General features: G+C 40.6%; 1 protein-coding gene across 10 annotated transcripts; it reads left to right on the plus strand.

Moving 5' to 3' along the window:
- Positions 1-623: 623 nt before the first annotated feature.
- On the plus strand, positions 624-22,554 carry SIRAL2 (SIR2 antiphage like 2). 10 transcript variants are annotated; one of them, XM_087969503.1, is made up of 11 exons: positions 624-3,192; positions 3,462-3,526; positions 6,579-6,685; positions 10,299-10,361; positions 11,458-11,710; positions 13,264-13,485; positions 16,784-16,912; positions 17,857-18,142; positions 19,268-19,300; positions 20,642-20,722; positions 21,813-22,554. In XM_087969503.1, the coding sequence occupies exons 4-11, from the start codon at positions 10,315-10,317 to the stop codon at positions 21,839-21,841; spliced, it is 1,080 nt and encodes a 359-aa protein (XP_087825629.1). In that variant the 5' UTR covers positions 624-3,192; positions 3,462-3,526; positions 6,579-6,685; positions 10,299-10,314; the 3' UTR covers positions 21,842-22,554. The 10 variants fall into 10 exon arrangements, with proteins under 10 accessions (XP_087825629.1, XP_087825630.1, XP_087825628.1 ...); XM_087969504.1 differs by having other exon boundaries at positions 624-3,152; XM_087969502.1 differs by having other exon boundaries at positions 624-3,147.
- Positions 22,555-22,565: the final 11 nt, after the last annotated feature.

Consider the following 22,565-nt stretch of genomic DNA (forward strand, 5'->3'; position numbering starts at 1 on the left):
AGACATCGCTAAAATTAACGTCTCTTAATTTGGACAGTTCCTAGTGGGCAATATCTATATACTTCCCATTCCCTTTTTCAATATCCCTCTTCAAAGAACATCTCTATGAAGCGCAGAGGCTGATTAAGTTGTCAGACTTTCATCACAGATGCTGAGTAGAAGCCATTGAGGCTGCCTCATGGAACATGACGTCGGCCTGTATAGAATTGTGTAACGCTGATATTTATCTCAGCCCATTTGTTCACTGTCCATTATCAGTTGTGTTTTCCACAAGCTCACTGTCTCTGAAACATATTTCTTGATGTGATTACTCCCTCCAATGTTTCCCAACCAAGTCTTGTGTAATCCAGTTGTGTGATAATAATCTCGTACCGTCTTAGAATCAGACAGAGCAACATACTCTTCTCTTATAATTTTCCAAAACCGTTTTATCAATTAGAGCCTGATCTTCAACACTTGCTCTGGGTTTTGTCTATTTCTTTCTATTCGGCTGGTAGCAGGCTATTGTTTTCTAGATGTATCTTGTAGGGCATCTGTTATACCAGCCAAAAGTTTAGATTATCTTGCCTGATTTCATGTCTGTGATCCTTTTTTTTTTCTTTCCATTTAATTGTTTTTGATTATCAGAGATTCCCTGGACAAGTCCCTGCAGTTTTCTCAGTAAGGTTTTTCAGAAGTGATTTGCCATTGTCTCCTTCCTAGGCTGAGAGAAAGTGACTGGCCCATGTGTCAGCTTTGGAAGCCATATTTTACTTACAGCAGTCACCTGGCTGGCTTTGTGTCCAAGGTCAGACTAGAACTCACAGTCTCCTGGTTTCTAGCATGCAACTTTTGTCAATATAGTTGTTGTGGTTCGCTGGCAGCCGGTGCAGACGGCAGCGGAATCAGACAGTGGAGAAGAACGGCGACCAGTCAGGGAGTCTGGAGAGGACTCAGACGAGGGTCGTGCATCCGATGCAGAGATGAGTCCAGGACCATCTGGGAGTGGGATGCTGCCTTCGGAGTCTGGCAGCAGTGAGGCAGAGGATCCAAGGGAGCCTGTTCCCAGTGTGCGTAAGCACAGAGCTGCTAGAAGACGAGAGTAGCTGAAACAAAAGGGGTGGCTCAGGAGTAAGGCTGGGAGGTGATTGCCCCTCCCATAAGGGATAAAAGTCAGGCCAAGAAGATGAAACCTTTGCAGGAAGCAAAGTAGTTCGATTGGTTCCGAGTCATCCTGGAAACTCTTTGTACTTTGGTTGGTTTTTCTTGTACTTCGGTTGGTTTCTTTTCTAGTTCGTTTGATACTTCTGTTTTTGGCAGCACTTCACTGAACTAAAAGGTGTGTACTTATTTTGGGGGACTGTTTGAGCTTAATTCTGGCTGGGAATGAAAACAATTCCTAGCGCTGCAATAAAATGTTTTGTTTTTAAAACAAGTTTATGAATAATTATGGTTTATGAAGCCTGGGTCAGGACAATAGTAATATTTTACCAGGAGATAAATCTTACCAGCTGTACCCCAGTCGCTTATTTCTCCTCTATGCAAATACAGCATTTACTTAAATGTTTGAGTCAAAAACTATGCAGCTCATCTATTCCTGGAGCTGTCCAATTCTTAACCATTTGGCCTAGGGGTGAAGGCACAAAGCTAGAAACTGGGAGATGGTGAGTTCTAGTTCCACTTTGGGCATCTGGGTGACTTTGGGTCAGCCCAACCCACCTCACAGGAGAAGGAAGAGTGTTAGATATGTTCATCGAGCTATTTATAAAAATAATTAAAGAAAGATTAAAAATAAATAAATACTTTTTATAAAAAGTAAAAATTGTGGCGTTTTTCTCAGGTTCCCATATGCCACACATTCCATTCATCTCTTTTTTTTTTACCATAAAACATTCTAGTTGTAAACTTTCCTCATTATTTTATTATTCAGTATGGTTCTTTTCTTGTTCAGGCTTGGATAAAATCATGTCTTTGTCATAAATAGGTTATTCTGCTTCTACTGTACAACACCGCAGTTATATCTAATAATTTATTATTATTATGGACATTGCTACAATTTGCTGTTTAACAATGTCCACAGTTTTTTTTTAATCCTTCTCATATCAAGCTGGTATTTTCTTACTAAATATTATTTGGCTTTTTATTCTTCCTTTTATTGTCCTTCAATTGTTTCTGTTTAAAATTCACTGAATTTTATCAACATTAATTTGTTAAAAAACAATGCATAATAACAATAACGTGTGTGTGTATGTATGTATGTATGTAGTGTGTATTATAGTGTGTGTGTGTATGTATAAATATAGCATCATTTTATAGTATATAAATATATACACACTATAAAACTGCTATAATAATCTAGGTCTGTGTAAGAAGAATAAAGCTAAACTAAACTTTAAGAAGTCTTTTGAAACTTTTAAAAAGCTAAACGAACTAAAAAGAAAACTATTTAAAAACAAAGGCCTGAGATTTCTCAGTGATCTCCCAGTAGTAACAAAATCTGAGCCTGCTTAAAGTTTTGAAATAACATCCGTGAAATGACTGGTGACTCCATGTCCAAGCTGATTGTATTGGTACCAGTAAGAATTCTGGCTTTCCTCTCTGGGATCCTTTTCCAGACCTCTTAGTACAGCCTACAATCTGGGTCCCCCCCCCCCCCCAATAATCTGCCATCCAAAGCAGGGTCGGACCTGCCTGTACATGGATAGGAGACCACCAGGAGATCCTGGGAAGTCTATGCCGGAAGAAGGGCCCAGTAACCAGGAGCAAAGCTGCTATCACCGCTAATGAAGTATAGGCTCCATTCACCAAGAGGCGCCCCCGGGAGATCCAGCCCGTTTCTGCCTCCGCGCGGCTTCGAGCCCGGGGCTGGTCCAGCGGCGGCCTCGCTTCCCTCTGGAGCGTCTCTTGAGGGAAGCTCCGCGGCTTCACCGCCCTTCCGCGGAGGAGACTGTAACAACCGTAGCTCCGCCGGCGCTGTCGCCCTTTGCGCGCTCTTCTCTCTCTCTCTCTCTCTCTCTCCCTCCGCCTGGGTGTTTCTCCAGCCAGGCAAGGCGGAGCCGGCGGAGGGCCGGCCAGGGTTGCGCTCCGCCCGGCCTTCCGGCCCTCCTTCTCCACCCGGACAGCTGGAGCCGGCTAGGCCGGCGACCTTCGGAACTAGCGGGCGGTGAGGTGAGGTCAGGCCAGGCCAGGCGCGCTGAGTCCCGGGCGCGGCGGGTGAGCTGGCGGGCGGGCGGCGTCGGTGCGCCCTTGGAGAGCCTTGGCGGGCGGACGCCCTTAGTTGACGCCCCGGAGGGGTTTGGAGGGGAGAGGAAGGATGCGGGGACTGTGGAGGGCCGGCCGGCGGGAAAAGCGAGTTAACCCTGCGGCGCTGGTGAGCAAGTCCACGGGAGGGAGGATTGTCCCTCCGGCCCTGAGTGGGAAGCTTGTCCTGGGTCCGGCGGTTTTCGGTTCCTTACTCCCTCTTGTCCTGCTCTGGAAGACAGGTAGTCCTCAACTTTCGACCATCCTTGAGCCCAAAATTTATGTTGCTAACTGAGACATTTGTGAGGTGAGGTTTTTTTAAGTGCCCTGTTTTGCAACCCCTCTTGCCCCAGTTGCTAAGTGAGTCGTTGCAATTGTTTGTAAGTTAGTAACGAAGTTGTTAAGTGACTCTTGCTTCCTCCATTGACTTTGCTTGTCAGAAGGTCTCCAAAGAGGACCCCAGGGTCACTGCGATCGTCATAAATATGAATCAGTTGGCAAATGTCTGAATTTTAGGTCAGGTGGCCGTAGGGATGCTGCCACGGTAATAATAAGTGTGAAAAATGGTCATAAGTCACTTTAATTCAGTGATGTTGTAACTTTGAATGGTCACTCAATGAACTGTTGTAAATCGAGGACTACCTGCAAGGTTCACACCCCGATCCAAAGGAAGGGGCTCTGGTTTGACACAAGGGCTCTGGGCGCACAACCCTGAACTGGATTGGCAAAGAAGCTGTTACAACTGGCTGCATTGCCCCCAGGATGAGCCCAGATTTCCCTCCTCCCAACACACACACACACATAGAGAGAGAGAGGGAGGGAGAGAGAGAGAGAGAAACAGAAAGGAGGGAGTAGAAGTGCTTTGGGGCATATCTATCTGTCGTCTGTCTGTCTGTCTGTCTATCCATCTATCTATCCATCCATCCATCATCTATCTATCTATCTATCTATCTATCTATCTATCTATCTATCTATCTATCTATCTATCTATCTATCTATCTATCTCTACCTGCCTATCTATCTATCTATCTATCTATCTATCTATCTATCTATCTATCTATCTATCTATCTATCTATCTATCTATCTATCTATCTCTACCTACTACCTACCTACCTGTCTGTCTCTCTTTCTCTATCTATCTATCTATCCATCCATCCATCCATCCATCCATCCATCCATCTATCTATCTCTACCTACCTACTACCTACCTACCTACCTACCTACCTATATCTATCTACCTACCTACCTACTACCTACCTACCTACCTATCTATATCTACCTACCTGCCTATCAGTCAATCATATGTCTATCTATCTATCTATCTATCTATCTATCTATCTATCTATCTATCTATCTATCTATCTATCTATCTATCTATCTATCTATCTATCTATCTATCTATCTATCTATCTATCTATCTATCTACCTACCTGCCTATCTGTCAATCATCTGTCTATCATCTATCTATCTATCTATCTATCATCTATCTATCTATATCTGCCTACCTACCTATCTGTCAATCATCTGTCTATCATCTATCTATCTATCTATCTATCTATCTATCTATCTATCTATCTATCTATCTACCTCTGTCTGTCTATCTATCTATCTATCTATCTATCTATCTATCTATCTATCTATCTATCTATCTATCTATCTATCTATCTATCTATCTATCTATCTATCTATCTATCCCTGCCTGCCTACCTGCCTGCCTGCCTGCCTGCCTGCCTGCCTGCCTGCCTACCTACCTACCTACCTACCTACCTATCTATCTCTACCTACCTACTACCTAACTATCTGTCTATCATCTCTCTCTCTGTCTGTCTCTCTCTTTCTCTGTCTCTCTCTCCCTACCTACCTGTCAATCATCTATCTGTCTATCATCTATCTACATCTATCTGTCTGTCTGTCTATCTATCACTGCCTATCTAGCACTAGCACTTAGACCAGTCCCCCCCCCCAAATTGGCAACTTTAAGACTTGTAGACTTCAACTCTCAGAATTCCTCAGCCAGACAAACTTGGCTGGCTGAGGAATTCTGGGAGTTGAAGTCCACACGTCTTAAAGTTGCCAAGTTTGGAGACCTCTGACTTATATACAGAGTTTTACAGACTCAGCCTTTTGCCCCCCAACAATCTGGGTCCTCATTTTACCGACCACGGAAGGATGGGAGGCTGAGTCAGTCTTGAGCCGCTCCATGGCTTCTTCCAATCGGCTGAGCCCCAGAGTCAGCGGGGACCCTCCCGTCTCTCTTCAGAAGCCCTTCTTCCAGTCCACCCCCCGCCCTCCCCAAACACACCCCTGTCAGCAAGCAGGTGCATCTGCAAAGGGAGGGGGTCAAGAAAGTGGTTGCCATCCAGTGCCAAGGCAACTTCTGCCAGATTTTTCGTGCTCCAGATTTGAAGCAGCTGGCATTTCATGGGAGCCAGGGCAGCCGCCCTCCCTCTCCCCAACCTTGGGGAATCTCCCCCCTCCCCCTTATTCTTCACTCCCTCCTTTGACACAGGTGGAGCAAGGGAAGGAGGGGCTTTCTTTTCTTTTTCTTTCTATTGGTAACCAGGTGAAACTGTCCAGGATTTGGGGACTTTTCCCTTCTTGGTTGACGGACAGGAAAGAGATCATCTTGACTGTTTGGACCATACTGCTGGGTACTTTTGCTCAGCTGTAAACCTATAAAAGTTTATAGACTATGTCATGTCCATTCAAACAAATTAAGGCTGGTTTAAATCCAACTAGTTCGATACCCGTACTTCGCTACAAAACTAATGTGGTAGGGCTTAGTTTTTGGGGAGGAAAATAAGAGGGGGACATTCTGCCTCTGCCTACCAGTATCTATCAGTATTCATCCAGCTAGCATCCTGTCAGTATGTGAGAGAAACTGAAACAATATTTGCTGTGTGAGCAAGAAGGAGACAGCAAGGAGCCTTGGCGTGGCTTAGCTCAACTGTTCTGTACTAAAGCTGCTTAGTGCTGTGAAAGTAAAACTGAAACTGAAACTCCTCCCCTCTGCTTTTGTTTTGCATTTGGACCAGATTTCTTTTCAGGTGGGGAGGGGGAGTAGAACTCCTTAGCATCAGAGCGTGTTAATAATAATATAGGAAATACTAATGCTCTGATGGTCATTTCGAAAAATCCTTTCTTAGTGAGCACCAAGAAGCCAAGAGGACCATAAGTGCCAAATTTCAAGTTTGTAAGCTTTACGGTTCTGGAGATTTTGTGATGATGCATGAGTGGCATTTCGCTTTTATATATAGAGACAGAAGACAGATGTGTGAACCCAGCTTTTGTTCCGACTCACGAATGATTATCCTCCTTTTTCTTGGCTTTGAAATCTTAGTTTTTCTGTTGCTTCCAGAGCTTTGCCAGGGACCGAGTGGCAGCTGTCTTTGGTCGAAAGAAACAAGTAACAAATCCGGTCTTCAGTTGCTGATTCAGTTTTTGGAAACTCCCTTCTCTTATAAGGTAGGTAAAGGATAACTTGCCAATAGGACAGGATGGTGACATGATAGAAGTCTTCCAATATTTGAAGAGTTGCCACAAAGAAGAGGGAGTCAGCCTGTTTTCCAAAGCACATGAGGGCAGGACAATACATAACAGAGAGAAACTTATCAAAGAGACATCAAACCTAGAACAAGGAGAAATTTCCTTTTCTTTCCCTGTCTATTTTTATTTTATTTAAAAAAAGTTAAAATACAAAACAGCAGATTTGTTTTAAAGAGACAAACAAACAAAGGAAAAACACAAAACAAACATTTTAAAAGGGCATTAAAATGAATACATATACACATATTATCCCCCCAGTTGAATGTTGATTAATATATTACAATAATATTAGTTTCCCTCCCCTTGCGAAACAGACCCCCCCCCCCAAATTTTAAACCTCTAAACCAGGGGTCACCAATCTTTTGGATCTCAGGGACCACCCAACTCATAATTTTAAATCCCACGGACCACTAATATGAGTTTTGACTGACGGTGGCTTGCTGACGGTCCCATATTCCAGAGCTGCAGTCGTCACAGGACTGGCCCTTTGGTCATCCCGGAGCAGCTGCTCCTCCACCTGGGTGCACCGGCCTGCCATGCACTGGAGCAGCTGCTCCGGGATGACCAAAGGGCCAGTCCTGTGACTACTGCAGCTCTGGAATATGGGACCGACTTTCCCACCAATGTCAGCAAGCCACCCTGGGGCGGATTTCCCTCCCCTGCTATTGGTCTTACCTTCCAGTTCCAGCTCGCGTGGCTCTACTCAAGGTAAGGTTTGCGCTCGGCTGAAGGGTGGGGTCCAGCGGTGGGGCGGGCCATGTGGGTGGCACAGCCTTATGTTCCTGTGCAGCCTGGATTAATTGCTTTGGGGAGGACATTTCTCTGCAGAGCACCAAAATTTTCTCACGGACCGCCAATGGTCCCCGGCACACCGGTTGGCAACCATTGGACTAAAAGACCTCCAAGGTCCTTTCCAGCTCTATTAGTTTAAGTTCTAAGACTGCAAAATCAAGTTCAGCTTTTTGGACTGCAAATCCTAACATGACCACAAGATGCCGGCAAAATTTTCTTTATATCTTAACTGTCATCTACCGTAGTAATTCTGAATTTTGCAGTTGCCATCTCCTGGTAGGAAAAATGAACACTATGGCAACAATTGTGCAAGCTTTGATTATAAAAATTAAATGATCCTATCAATAGTTTTGTTACATGACCAGAAGGTGAGATTTGTTTTAAATAGCTCTGAATTCAGGGTGCAGATTAAAGAAGCAGTGGATGTAGATATCCCCATTAAAAAAGAGAATCGATTGAAGATTAAACTTTGACGGCAAATTAATTTAACCCAATTTGTAATATATCTATATATTATATTGTAATATAATATATCTAATATATCTATATAAAGAACGGACTGGAGCCGAGACAGCCAGGATGTGATATGACCATTGTCTTTTACTTGCCTTACATTGATTGTGTTACCACGTGGATGTTATGATGAATATTCTTCAAATGACTGACATCGGCTTCCTGACAAGGAGTGGTGCAATAATAATGATTCATGGCTGGATGTCAAGGGAGTGGTGTTGTAATAATGATACGAGGCAAATGGGGGTACATGAACTCATCGAGCAGGGGAAAGGTGCAGTGACCATGTTTCTTTAATTTAAGGATGCCGGATGTTCGGCAGCGAAGGCGGCCGGAAGGTGGCTATAGTAATTATGTTGTTATCCAAAGTATAACATGTATAAATACAGCTCTGGGTTGCAACCCAGAGCTGACTTTAAACATAATTTGATCGCTGTTACCTGTTGTGGTGGTGTGGGAGATGAATAAAAACTTCACTGAAGCTACACGAATGAGTTGATATCTTATCGTTCACCCCCTCAATATCGGACGAACAGCTGACAATATCAATTGGAATTCTTCTCCTTCTGTTTCTTTTCTTGTTAGGGCAGTGATCTATCTCTATCCTTTCCTGTCTTTTTTCTGTTCTCTTTCTTTTTTCTTCTTTTTTACTGTTCTATCAGGAGCAAGGCAGGGAAGATATGAATACTCATATCCTTCTCTCATATTAATGCCTCTTTCGGGTGGGGGAGATAGGTGGCTTAGGCAGGGAAGACGGTCAAACAACTACTGAAATCCAGAGGGTTGTTTTGGTGGCACCAAAGACATGCCAAAAAACCTGGCTCTTTGAGGACACTATATACAGCTGTATCGTAGATGCAATAGCCTCAGATCGGAGTCAATTAAATTTAAATCAATTGCAGAAACAAGCAGACCAAACCAATTCCTGAGAGACTGTGCAATGCATCTAGCAGGCTTAACTTTCTCTTAACTAACTCTTAATTTTCATGACATTTCCCTGCAGATGCCCCTCTTGAGATGCCTTTTTTTTTTTTAGCCAACTGATTTTTATTATCATTAATGATGGGGTTAATATTTGTGATTTGTCCTGGCTCTACTTATTTCTGGAATGTGGTTTCTCACACAACAGAGTGTGTCTCTATGGCAGTATTTCTCAACCTTGACACCTTTGAGGTGTGAGGATTTCAACTCCCAGAATTCCCTAGCCAGCATGTTCATCTAGGGAAGATTCGGAGTTGAAATCCACATATCTTAAAGATGACAACATTGAGAAACACTGCGTTAGAGTCTTAGTGTCCTTCTTTTTGGAAGGATTATTGTGCATCTTTTCCTATAAGATCACGAAAACACAACCATCATGAAAAAGCAAACAGCAAACTTTGCTGCTTTTCTTTTCACTGCGGAAAGGAATATCCTATTATTTTCCATATCTTCCGTTCTCTGTGGGATTCTCCAGATTTAATTTCAGCTAAAGTGGTTACTTCAAGGAGATGGTTGCTGTACAGTTTTTGTTTCTAAATGTATTTAAACATTTGTTAGTACTCGAATTGTAAAAGTAGTAGGTGATGAATGATGAATTCAGGATCATTATTTAAAAACTAAACGAAGGGTCAATAGGAGATTGATTTAAACCGGCTTTTGTTCTTGTAGAATTTTATTCACGATTTAAATTGTTCATTTAAACCAGGGATCTCCAAACTTGGCAACTTTAAGACTTGTGGACTTCAACTCCCAGAATTCCTCAGCCAGCATAGCTGATTTAAACTCTGATTTAAACTCAACCTCTGTAAAGAGTAATTATTATGATTGCGATGGATATTAAATATATTCTTTGGGAAACGTGGGGCACGGAAGTATCTCTGAAGTGTTTACATATTGAAGCTCAGAAACAGCTGACAACCTTTTCTGAGTAATATCCATTGCTATTATTTCTTTGACACGCAATGTTCTGGAATTGATCTGTATCGGGGTACCTTTGTGGGATGTGTGTGTGTCAAAATCTGCAAGTTGGCATGTGCAGTGATGCACAGATCAGGTGTTTGAAAGAAAAGGGAATTCAATTTGGCAGCCTGGTGAAGAGAGCTGTGATCCAGGAGAGGTTCCTGCCAGGTTGTCCAAATTGCTTTGTCTGAATTTTATTGAACTACGTTTTTAATCAAATTAATCTCGTCAGTTGGTGTAGCTGCTCATTAAAAACTCCTGACTCCATGCAATTCTTACTTCACAGGAAGCGGAGACAGAGAATGGAGCCCTCAAAGAAGACGACGTTTAAAAATGAGCAAAAATCAAGGTAAATAAATGTACAAAAGGTTAAACTTGATAATAGGTGTCCTGGGAATGGAGTATGTGTGTCAAAAAATAAAAAAAAAATGGCAGTCACAACCATGCAGTTGAAGGATTGCCTGTTCTTTTATATGTGATGATGTGGAGCAGGATTTCGGGGTTTTGACCCCTCTGTGGGAAGATGATTACTGATGATAATTTCACAAAGCACCTTTCCTAGACAGAACACCTTTCTGTTCTCTTTTTTATTTGTCTCACTACTGTTGCCATTTCATAATAATCCAATTGTTTGGCGCAAGAGGATATTCCTTGAGCCTAAAAGCAGAAACCTCCTTTTTAAAAATCTTGCTTCTTAACATGTCCTTTTTCCATGTAAATCAAGACTGTGCCCATTCTTTTAATCCTGTTGATTACACCTAAAATCAATTTGCTTTGTTAAAATAAGGGCAACTTTGGCACCCTTTAAACTTACTGTAATCTTTGTTTTTCTCCTTTCAGCTCAAGGGTAAAATCAAAATGGGAAGCTCCACCTAGTATTTGTTTCTCCAGAAAAGTTTTTCCCCATCCTAGTTGTTTTTTCCTTCCTTCCTTCCTTCCTTCCTTCCTTCCTTCCTTCCTTCCTTCCTTCCTTCCTCCCTCCCTCCCTCCCTCCCTCCCTCCCTCCCTCCCTCCCTCCCAACTAGAGATGGGAAAGGCTGGTGAAAAAACACCAAAATTGGGGGGGAAATAGATTTTTTTCTGGTTTTTTCCATCTTTTCCCAAAGTTTGGGGGGGGGGGAATGGACGCAATGAAAAAAAACAAACCCAGGTTTCCCCCCCACCTCATTTTTTTCCAAATGTTTTTGGGAAAACCCTGTTTTTCCCCAATTTTTCCACCCCAACCCCCGGCATTTCCATCTCTACTCCTAACAGCCCTGGATGGCTTGGTTAACTCCAAAAGTTATTTCCATTGTTAATTCCAGAATCTCATAATTATTTTGCAATGTGACGTTCTGTTCCTGATAGGGGATTAGATATTTTTAATCTATAATCAAGTGACTGTCTACTTTAGAGACATAGCAGTTGTGATCCAAAAACAGAGTTTTACTGGATTTCTCTTTTAGGAAATTTTTGAAAAGCCTTATACGGAAGCAGCCCCAGGAACTCTTGCTAGTAATTGGAACCGGGGTGAGTGCTGCTGTTGCACCAGGAATTCCAGCCTTGTGTTCGTGGCGGAGTTGCATTGAAGCAGTCATTGAAGCCGCTGACCAGCTGGAAGTGTTGCATCCTGGAGATGTAGCCGATTTCCGCCAGAAAGTGTCCAAAGACCGAGATTTGCTTGTGGTTGCACACGATTTAATCCGAAAGATGTCACCGGTGAGCATTTTGTCAGATAAGGGATCTGAAGTGAATGTTATTCCTGCTTTGAAAGTGAAGATGTAAATAGATCTGTATCCCTGGTCAGGCTTTCCATTGTAGATTGTCCTTGACTGATGACTTAGTGACTCTTAAACCAGTGAGGGAAAGGAAACGTATGATCCAGAATCAAAATTCCTGCAGTCAGGCTCCTTCCACAGTCACAGAATTTTGGGCACATGACAGTGTGATTGCATTTACAACCATTTGCAATGTCCATCATAAAATTTTATGATGGTTTTGCTGAAAACCAGCACTTACTTCCAGTTTGTCTCTCAACCAAAAAAATCCTACTTAGGCAAGTAGCTATTTTATGTTTGGACAAATAAGGGTTTCTTCTGGCCTGAATTTAGCCAGGTAGCAAAAGTAATTCTGCAAGGGGGTTGCTATCTCCTTCCCACAGAAAAGTGTTCGGTGTCTAAGGTGCACACTTTTGAATCTTCTACCTCCTCCCTCACTTGCCTACCTATAATTAGTGAGGGATAGATGCATGGGGTGATCCATACCCAATTGTGGGAACAGCTTTATTCTAGAAAGGCAGCAACGAAACTGACTCCAGACAAGATTACAATTTGCATAGGATTGCAATCTTTCTTACCGAAACAAAAACACTGGCGTGCTGTCAATTTTCATTTTATGGCTCGAGGGGTCTTACAGACACCTGCAATTATTCCATCAATCAAATTCTAATCTAACAGGACATTAAAATGCAGCCTAACCAATCATTAAAAACCACTAGCAGAAAATGCCCTCTAAGAATTCTCTTAAGTGCCCAGGTAAAAATAAATATTTTCAGTTCCCTCCTAAAGTAGAAAAAAAAAGACTGTCCTAATGGCATATTTTCTTGGCCCATCAATGGAAGAATCAGATTTGCATGTTGAAAGTTTCAGGGGATAAGATGATCTGAAGAGTGGAGAGTAGCCCTGAAGATAGTTTTGGTCGCCACAATATAAAAAAGATGTTGAGACTCCAAAAAGAATGCAGAGAAGAGCAACAAAGATGATTAGGGGACTGGAGACTAAAACATATAAAGAATGGTTGCAGGAACTGGGCATGGCTAGTCTGCTGAAGAGAAGGACCAGGGTGACATGATAGCAGTGTTCCAATATCTCAGGGGCTGCCACAAAGAAAAGGGAGTCAATCTACTCTCCAAAACAGGACAAGAAACAATGGGTGGAAACTAATCAAGGAGAGAAGCACCTTAGAACTAAGGAGAAATTTCCTGACAGAACAATTAATCACTGGAACAACTTGCCTCCAGAAGTTGTGGATGCTCCAACACTGGAAGTTTTTAAGAAGAGATTGGACAACCATTTGTCTAAAGTGGTGTAGGGTTTCCTGCCTAGGCAGGAGGTTGGACTAGAAGACCTCCAAGGTCCCTTCCAACTCTGTTATTCTATAACTTCTATAATTCATGTCCAATGTGGAAATGTTTTGCAGCTCCAGACATCATCCAAAACTTCTAAGATGTACATCATTCGATTTCCCTGAAGCTGTTCTGTTTCCTTCTGCAGCGCACAGGGGATGCTAAGCCCAACTTTTTCCAGGACTGTTTGATGGAGGTGTTTGACAACTTGGACCAACACATTCAGCATCCTGCTCTCCTCCTGTCCATCCTCCAACTAATGGAACGGGGCACAATGGTGCTCACCACCAACTATGACAACTTACTTGAAATCTTTGGGCAACAGCAGCATAAAGCTATGGAATCGCTTGACCTGAAAGATAAAGACAAGGTATGGTGTCCCTAATAGATACAGGTGTGAGCTTCTGTTGGAAAATGTGAAAGGTTGGCCTCTCTCAGATTTTGTCAAAATGGATAAGGACAAAGATGTGAAGAGGTAAAAATGGCAGCTCAAAGGTGCGATCCGATCTGTGCTGTTCTAATGTGCATCATAGCTGCCAGTTTTACCTTTTTTTTTAATAAAAATTTTATTTGGGTTTTCACAAAACATAATACAAGTGAAATTTCTTTTTTTGAGAATAGCATGGTCCCAGGTTATCACTTCTCCACACAGACACAAATTCAATTTCATATTCATCTTTGTGTTCTATTCCATATCTTATTACTATTTTAACATTTTCTCAATAGTTTTTCCCTTCCCTTTGTTTTCTCAATCTTACTTTTAATTATCTCATTCCTAAATTCAATTTCTAAATTCATATATATATATATATCTTTTCTAAGTTTCAATACCTTTCTAGTCATCATATTTATACTTTTGTCTGTCCTGTTTCAATTTCATATTTTCTTTTCTCATTAAACAAAATTTTCTCCTATAGTTACTAATTGGAGTATGACACCTTTGTATCTTTTAATTTTTATCAATTCTACTCTTATTTAAATTTCAGTTTATGCCTTTACAATTATAACATTCAATATAACACATAACTTCAAGTCAAATTCTGCTTGGTACATTCTTAAAATATGCACTAAGTTCTTAAAGAGAAAATATACAGCATATATAACAATAATAAATAAAATACTTATTCTATTCCAATTCAGCTCTATCATTAATGTTAGTTATAATCTTTGACATCTTTAACATTCCTTTTCAATAGGATATCATACTTCTAGGAACACTTATAATATTTCCATAATTTTTTCATGTTTCTTTCATATTCCTCTTCACTTAAATTTTTATAACACATTTAATTAAAATGTTCCCCTCCTTTCCTAATTTCATTCTCTCATTCTCTTTATTTCATTTATTTCTTAAACATTCCATTACATTACAATGAGTATTTTATCTATCATTTTAATCACACTTGTTTCTTATTTTCAAAGTTCATTTCTATTTCTAATATAACAATACTATCTTATGTACCCTTGCAGAATCCCCCTTTCAACTAAGTTTTCACCCATTATCTCTGTGTCTTGTACGTTTTCCTTGTTAATGTCCTGGTTCTGTCCTTTATAATTTCTTTTCCTTTCCCTCTTCTCCCTTCCCTTTTTGACCCCTTCTCTCTCTAATTCTGATTCTCTCTTCTGTTTCTTCCTCATGTTATAATTACTTTTCAAACGATTCTTTTTTTGGGTTGTTTTTTCGGATCTTAAATTTTTCACTTTCTTTCCCCCACTTTCCTTTCTTTTCCCCACATAGAAATACTTGGTCATTAAAGATGGCTTCTTCTTTGTCCCGCCCTTCTTGTTCTACAGGCATTTCTTGTTGTTTCTCATAGTTCAGGATCTCTATTTCTAAAAATTGAAATACGAAGCCAAAATAACCTCTTCCTTCTTGTGCCTCTTCTTTCTGTTTTTTAAGTTCCATTCTCAATTCTTCCAAGAGTGATACCATTTTAAAAACTTTTAAACCACCTGATTAATTTTAGTCCTTTAGATCTAATAGCCAAAAATCCAAAAATCACCAAGTAATCCAAATAATCCAAAGCTGTTTCTTCTTGCTTCTTTTTTCCACTTTCTCTTCCTGGGGTTCTCTTATCTTGTTACAAAGTTTCAGTTAAAATGTATCTTTTAGGAATCTTGTTAAAATTTCACTGTTAATTCCTTTCACTTCCAGGTGGTCTCCTCCCTTTTTCCAGATCCCACCCTTTTGTTTTTTCCCTTCTTTTAAAAGTTTTTGAGAAGCCAGAGATCTTTATTATCCCTTTGACATTTTATTTTCAGCTTAAATACCTGTTACTGTCAAAGTGGATTTTTGCCAATTTCTTCCTTAAATCTCTTAGTTGTCAATATAGGGAAGAAAAGAAAAAAAAACAAATCCTTTCCCTTCCCTCTCTCATTCACCGCTTCAAAGTCTTCTTTGGAAACAATGTTGTTCTTTATAATTCAAATTCCAGGGTACCTTGTATTGTTGTTTTTCCAGTTCGACCCGGTCAGCCAAAACCTTTCTCTTCTTATCTTCCTCCTGCACATTCTTTTCCGGTCGAGTTCTTTTTTGAGGTGGCCATTTCTGACCACCGCTGCAACCGCCTTTGGGAAAGGGAGTAATGGCCAGCTGGGGAGGAGAGATGCGGCTCTCCTCGACCCTGCTGGCAGTCTCCCCCCTCTTCACCACCTTTACGGGGTGGCTTAGCCCCAAAACCAGCCGGCTTGGCGCACTCCAGCGGCGAGCACAGATTGAAACTGCGCACGATCGCAGATTTCGGTCTGTCACCGAAGAAGCTCAAACTGGATCTGATCCAGTTTTACTTTTTTGATAATACCCTGTGGGCACCTGGTATTTTGGGTAGAACCAACTTGGGGAAAAAGGTAGGTTATGTTCTTTGCCATATTCCTTTTTCCCCCATAGCAGCAGTGTCTTTCCAGCGTGGCAGCCTGACATGGAGGGGCGTGAGTGCAAATGGAGCATAGTGTGTGTGAACACTGGCTCACTGCTCATGTGAGTGGAGTTTCATGTGCCTGCCCATTGCTTGTGAGACCCGGTTTCAAACAGGCCACGGCCTGCTAGTCAGCCACGGCTCGGGGTTTGGGGATCCCTGGCTTACCGTCTTCAAAGAAGATATTTTCTTCATTACACAATGATCTTTAGATGTGTGTGGTTCTTTCTTTTTTAAGGTGTGTCATTTACTAAATAACTATATAATTGTTTTTCTTAATGCCCTTTTAATGTCATTGGTTGAAAGTCTTTACAAATCTTAATTTTTAAGCAGCTAGAGAAGGTTGTTTCTTTGAAGATCCAAGTGTTGGAAATGGAGATACCATCAATAAGATGGTAAAGAACATTGCTCTTTATTTAGGCAGTGCATGGCTAGCTGGGGAATTCTGAGAGTTCCAAGTCCACTCCTGTTAAAGTTGCTAAATTTGAGAAACACTGGCCTAATGTTGCACTCTACTATCTGGGCATCCACAGTGAGGAGGTCATCATGAGGACCATAATATCATTTTACAAATTGCATAAATTGACCTTTGAATGACAATGTCATGAAATATATGAGTTCACTGTGGTTTCTATATGAAGCAACCAAGCAAGGCCCTAACAACTCTGCCATCTAAATGTATGAATATTGTGTTCTGTTGGGGCTTGGTCTCTTTCTGCAGGTTGTGTTACTGAACAACTGGTCTCTCCTCAGGTTCTCCAGTGGGCAAAAGGACACCTCAAATATGGTGTCCTTCATATTCATGGTTTGTATACTGATCCCTGCGGAATGGTGCTGGATCCCTCAGGATATCAGGAAGTAACCCAAGACCCCGAAGTAATGGTATGTGGATCCAAAGGCCAGACAGGCTTTTTTATTGAGGAGCTGTGGTGTTGCAATGGTTAGAATCCAGTATTGCAGTCTAACTTTGCCGATTGCCATCAGTTCGATCCTGACCAGCTCAAAGTTGACTTTCATCCTTCCGATGTCGGAAAAATGAGAGTCCAGATTTTTGTAGGCAATATGCTGTTGTTGTAAAACTCTCAGAGAGTGGTTTAAAGCACTATACAGCGGTATAGAAGTCCAAGTACTAATACTATTGCTATTATTGTTGAACTATGCAGACTTATAGATCAGCAGTGCCTCTAAACTACCCTGAGAATTGGAAATAGCTGGTGGACTGCATTTATGCATCCTCTTAGGACAATGATCCATTTATGTAACCTTGTTGCTTGTATCCTTATGATTTATATTGACTGTTTCCTAGTGTGATTTGATTGCTTATTGTACCCTATGACTATTATTGTTATACCTTATGATTCTTGACTCTTGACAATTGTATCTTTTCTTTTATGTACACTAAGAGCATTTGCACCAAGACAAATTCCTTGTGTGTCCAATCACACTTGGCCAATAAAGTGTTCTGTTCTGTTCTATTCTTATTCTATTCTGACACAAACAAGTTGGGTCATGAAACCTGAGTTAAAGCTTTACGTTCACTGCAGCTGCTGTGGAGCAGATTCATACACTGAGAAGCATTTGGCTGACATGGGAGAACTTATGGATCTACTTTCACAGCTTCCTAGAAATCAGGGTGGGATAGACTGACTCCTCAGTGAGCTGTCCCTGAGCTTAACTCAGTAGAGAGATCTTAGCTAAAGCCTCCCCAGTCTAAGATTACTGTATGCCTTGCACTTTGCCAACTTATCTCAAATGAGGTCAGCATCCGAACAGTTCATGACACATTTAGTTTTAATAACTGCTTGGTTTTTTTTTATTATTTATAGGAAGCACTACAGAACCTATACCGGAGGAAATCTTTTTTGTTTGTGGGCTGTGGGGAGACCCTGCGTGATCAAATCTTTCAAGCTCTCTTTCTGTACACGGTTAAAAACAAAGTGGAACTAGAACATTATATGTTGGTGCAGAAAGAAAATGAAGACCAGTTCTTTAAATTGCAGGCCGATATGCTTGTGCATGGCATAAAAGTCGTATCCTATGGGGATTGCTTTGAACATTTCCCAGGGTATCTCCAGGATCTCACGGCACAGATCTGTAAACAAAGAAGTCCAGGTGTTGTATGAAAAGATCTCTGGGTTACCGTTCTGCATGCTTGTGCTCCTTTAAAATATGTTTTAACCTTAACCTTTAATTATGGGATGGAGTTTATTTGATTGACTGACTGTTGTTGCCAGGGCAGGAGGGAGGGATAGTTTTTTGTTGCTTTTATATTGGGTTTTTATTTTTGTAAGCCGCCTGGAGTCACTGAGAATGAGTTGGCTGTCTATATAAATGTTCTTAAATAAAATGTTCTGAAATAAATAAAATGCTACTTAGTTGAAAAATTGGGAGATTGCACCGATACAAATTCCTTATAAAATAAAGATGTCACGTATCTACGCAGCTCCTCCATTTTATGTTCTTTGATCATTGTCAACTTAGAAATGAGTTTTTCAACTAATGTTGATTATATCAATGCCTAATTTTAAAGTAAAGCCGCAATGGGTACAACGCACATAATAGGCAAAACTTTGATTACGCTGTGGCTGCCAACATCTTGATTTTTTTGAGCAGATCTGCTTTGATTCACACATTAAACACACCAAGCCAACCATTCTGTGGTACCCAAAGTCTTACACATCTCTATTGCTTAAAATGTTGTCTTGGGTCAAAGTATACATTGCATTATATTATTTGTTTACGTTTAGATCCACTTTTGGAAGTGGGGGAGAGAAGGAAAAAGGGGAGGGGAGGAAGGAAGGAAAGAAAGGAAGGAAGGACCACTGGCATCACAAAGGAGAAATGCTAAAATTTAATTATTCTCCTCATTGCATTCTATTGTTCCAAGCGTGTCTCTTTGGGGTCGTTGGTGCTGAGATTGGTTGCTCTTAGCTTTTCTCTTTCAGCACTGATGTTGTTATTTAATTTGGTAATTAAATGTCTGTAAGAAAATAATCAAGCTCAAAAAGCACCAAGGAGCTATATTTCAACCTGAACTACAAACATTCTATCAACTTCTGTGCCTTTCTTTGCTATGGGAAGTGTTACTACAATAAAACAGAATTAAGTTATTAATGAAACTGAAAACACAAGATGTATATGGGTTACTGTTAATTTTTTTTAAAAAAATCCATAAAGGCATATTTTAAACAATTGTATCCAGGTTAATTCATTGCTTAATTTTCTTCTTTTTTCCAGATGCAGACAGGGTGGATAGCACAACAGTTTGGGGTATATATATTTCACATATTTCTTCAAATTTCAAATGATTTCAAATCTCTTGGTATGGGGCTTTAGACATGTCCACATCCCCCTCTTGCAATTTGCTCTTAAAAACCTGAATTTGATTATACGACTTCATTGACTGCAATAGAACTTATTTTGTTCTCTAGCAGAAGTGAAATTTGGCTTACAATGGATGCTTAGCAATAAGGGGGAGGCTGTGTTTCAATGGTTGTTTTATGTCTTTAATGATTTTAATTTAGTAGTAGATTTTGTAAGCTGCCCGGAACTTGCTGGAATGGGTGGCTATAATAAATTTAATTAAGTACATGCATATATACATACATAAAACATGCAGCGTGGAGCTGCTTGTTCCAGACAGTTTTTCCCCTATATTAGGGACTGATCTGGGCCTTTTGGAGTTGGTTCTTAAGTCTCCAGAAGAATATTGCCTTTTACAGAAGTACAAAGTCCCTTTTGCCCCCCTTCCAATTCAAAACAAACAAGCAAATAAATAACTTCTTAAAGGATGAGGCTATCCTGAACAGAGGGGGAAAGAGGAAGAGTTCAACAATTAAAAAAGACCTCATTCATGGATAAATATTAAAGTAGAATTAGTTTATCTGGCTGCGTTTCCTGTCTAGTCGACATGGTAAGGCTGACATCAGTCTTTCAAGTATGAAAGTATACTTACTTATTAGCGTTGGGGTTAGATTAGTTACCAAAATACCAAGAGTATCCGTTTGTAAAGGCAGAAGAAGACCTAGAATTTAAAGCCAGGAGGGAAGATCAAAGAACATTGATATCTGTATATAAACAAATCTACAACTTCGTTCTTGGTTATAACAAAGCAATTCTGCTGATTTTGTCTGTGAGCTTTCTCTTAGATAAGGCAAGTACGTACTAATTAAGAGAGCCAAAATGTAAAGCTGTATGACTCCCAATGATCCTGCTGCTAATTAAGGGTGTACAATCATTTTGGGGGAAGGTGTATTTCAAAAAAAATTATCCAGGAGTGTCAGCAGTGGGGTGTCAAAATATGTGAGATGATGGTTGTAGACCTGCCATTTTGCAGATTTGGATGTTCCCCATGGACACCACTGGTTTTCACCTCAAGTAAAATGAAGCTTTGTTAACATTATACCGGCTTTGGTGCTGAATTATATACTCTTTGACTACCCCCACCCCCACCCCAAAAAAAACCCGTTTGGTGATATTTTTGACTCTTTGAGTCTCTGTTCTACCCTTGTGGATAGGATAAGAAAATAACATATCACAATAGAGTCAGAGTGAAAATGACACCAACATTTTCACAAAAGTCATTAATGTTGGTAACACTTCTTCCTGCAGGGCCATCATGTGCAGATTGCACAAAAAGGTTAGGAGAGAGTGGGAATGACGGAGCCAAGAAGGCTAGGCACCTGAAGGATGGTAATTATTGTTCAGTATTCTTGTACATTTGTATTCTTGAACTGTTGTAAGTCATAGACTGCCTGCACTGGGCAGCCAGAAAGACATCTGAATGTATTTGGAAAGCCTTCTCTGGGTTTACTTTTGGGAGGGCAGGGCAGCTTTACACCTTAGTCTTATCCATACTGAGCTGTGGGGATCGTTGTATTATGTCCTTTGTAGCATGTGTGAAGTTTCCTCAAGGGTTGTATTGCCATGGTCCAAAATTCATTAGTATCTCTCACACCAACTCTTTCCTTAACAGGAGTCATCATAATGGTGTGAGAAATATCAAAGTGATTTAGCCATCTGTGCAAAACAATTAAGATCAGCCCAATATTTATTGATATATATTGAGGTGGGAACAGCGGAGTTGGGTGCAGTTTCATGTAAATGTTAAAACATCAGCATTGGAGACAAGAGGGAACTCTGGAGTGGTCATCATAGGTCAAGATCTTGAATGAGTAGATCTTCTCCACGCTACCTTCTGACATGTCAGGAACAGCCAGAACTATTGCACAACAGTGACATACTGAAAGAATGGACACTTGTGTGTACACAGAGAAAAAACACATTAAAAAACTTAAGTAGTGAATGATTGTTTTGAAAGTCCAATTAACTCTTTTTTAGATTTTGCAATTCTCTGCAAGAATTGCATAATGTTTGACCTACTTACTGATTGTTCTATTTGGCTTTTGAGTCATTTTGCAATTGATGTCTTTCTTCCTTTTGTAAATCATGAGTGGTGTGAATTACTTCATGCCTTGCTTTGTACAAAGAAGAAAATAATGCACTGTGTTCTAGTCTGAGGGTCACTGTTAAGGGGTGGAGACATTTTTAAGATTTCAGTGCTCCTTATTCCATTCTAATAGGAAAAAAAACTGATTTCAGGAGCACTCAGTAGTCAGAGATGACGGGGTGGAACAAATTTTGAGCCCTGCACATCTAATTCACTAAATTTGACTTGGTTTAACTGAGAGCACTCCTTTCTCCTATGGTTATGGCATGATAAACTATTTTAAATCATGTGGGCCGAGAGGGACAAAACTGACTTTTATGTTGTTTTAAACAGATCCTGCTGAAGGTGGTGTCCTTCTGTGACTGTACCAGACCGCTCCTCAAGAAACAACTCCTTACTTTGGCCATTTGCATCTGCTGGGAGTCAAATAACGGATAGGTGGAGACTTCTTACAAAGTCTGCTTTGGAGGGGAGATCCATATCATATCCAATCATTCAAATTTCATAGCTGCTCTTGAGGAAGAACAGGGATCTAAATATCTCAGGGATGAAGTCTTGGAAAAGAGGGAGCTATGGCCTATGAAGTGGCATTTAGTTTTTAACTTTGGACTCCTCTCATCTTATTTCAATACATGCACTGTGAGTTAAAGCACAGGAAGCCTTTTCCTTCCCTTGAAGGGCTACATGACACCTTGTGAGGAAAAAGGCACCCAATCTGAGTAACATTCCATGTGTCTAGGCAAAGAACTCTTGAATTTTTCCTAGCGTAGTACTGGGAGTTCTCATGCAGGCAGTTGCAAAAGATCAGTGACAAAATGCTAGTCGTGTTTCTGAATCTTAGTAACTTGAAGATGTGTGGACTTCAACTCCCAGAATTCTTCAGTTAGCATGGTGGGAGGAATTCTGGGACAAAGTCCCAATACAGTATCTTAAAAGTTGCCAAGGTTGAGAAATGCTGTGCTAATGTAATAAAGTTTATACATTTTGTAAATTCTTGAAGAAAAAAACTTGAACAAAATGTGAAATTTGATGTGCGTTAATTTCTTTGTATTTGAATAAATAAATTCATATATAATTCAGAGATGT

The sequence above is a fragment of the Notechis scutatus genome, chromosome 6, assembly GCF_049901735.1.
Source record: "Notechis scutatus isolate UNSWTSFEM ecotype Mainland chromosome 6, rNotScu1.2, whole genome shotgun sequence".
Classification (NCBI taxonomy): domain Eukaryota; kingdom Metazoa; phylum Chordata; class Lepidosauria; order Squamata; family Elapidae; genus Notechis; species Notechis scutatus.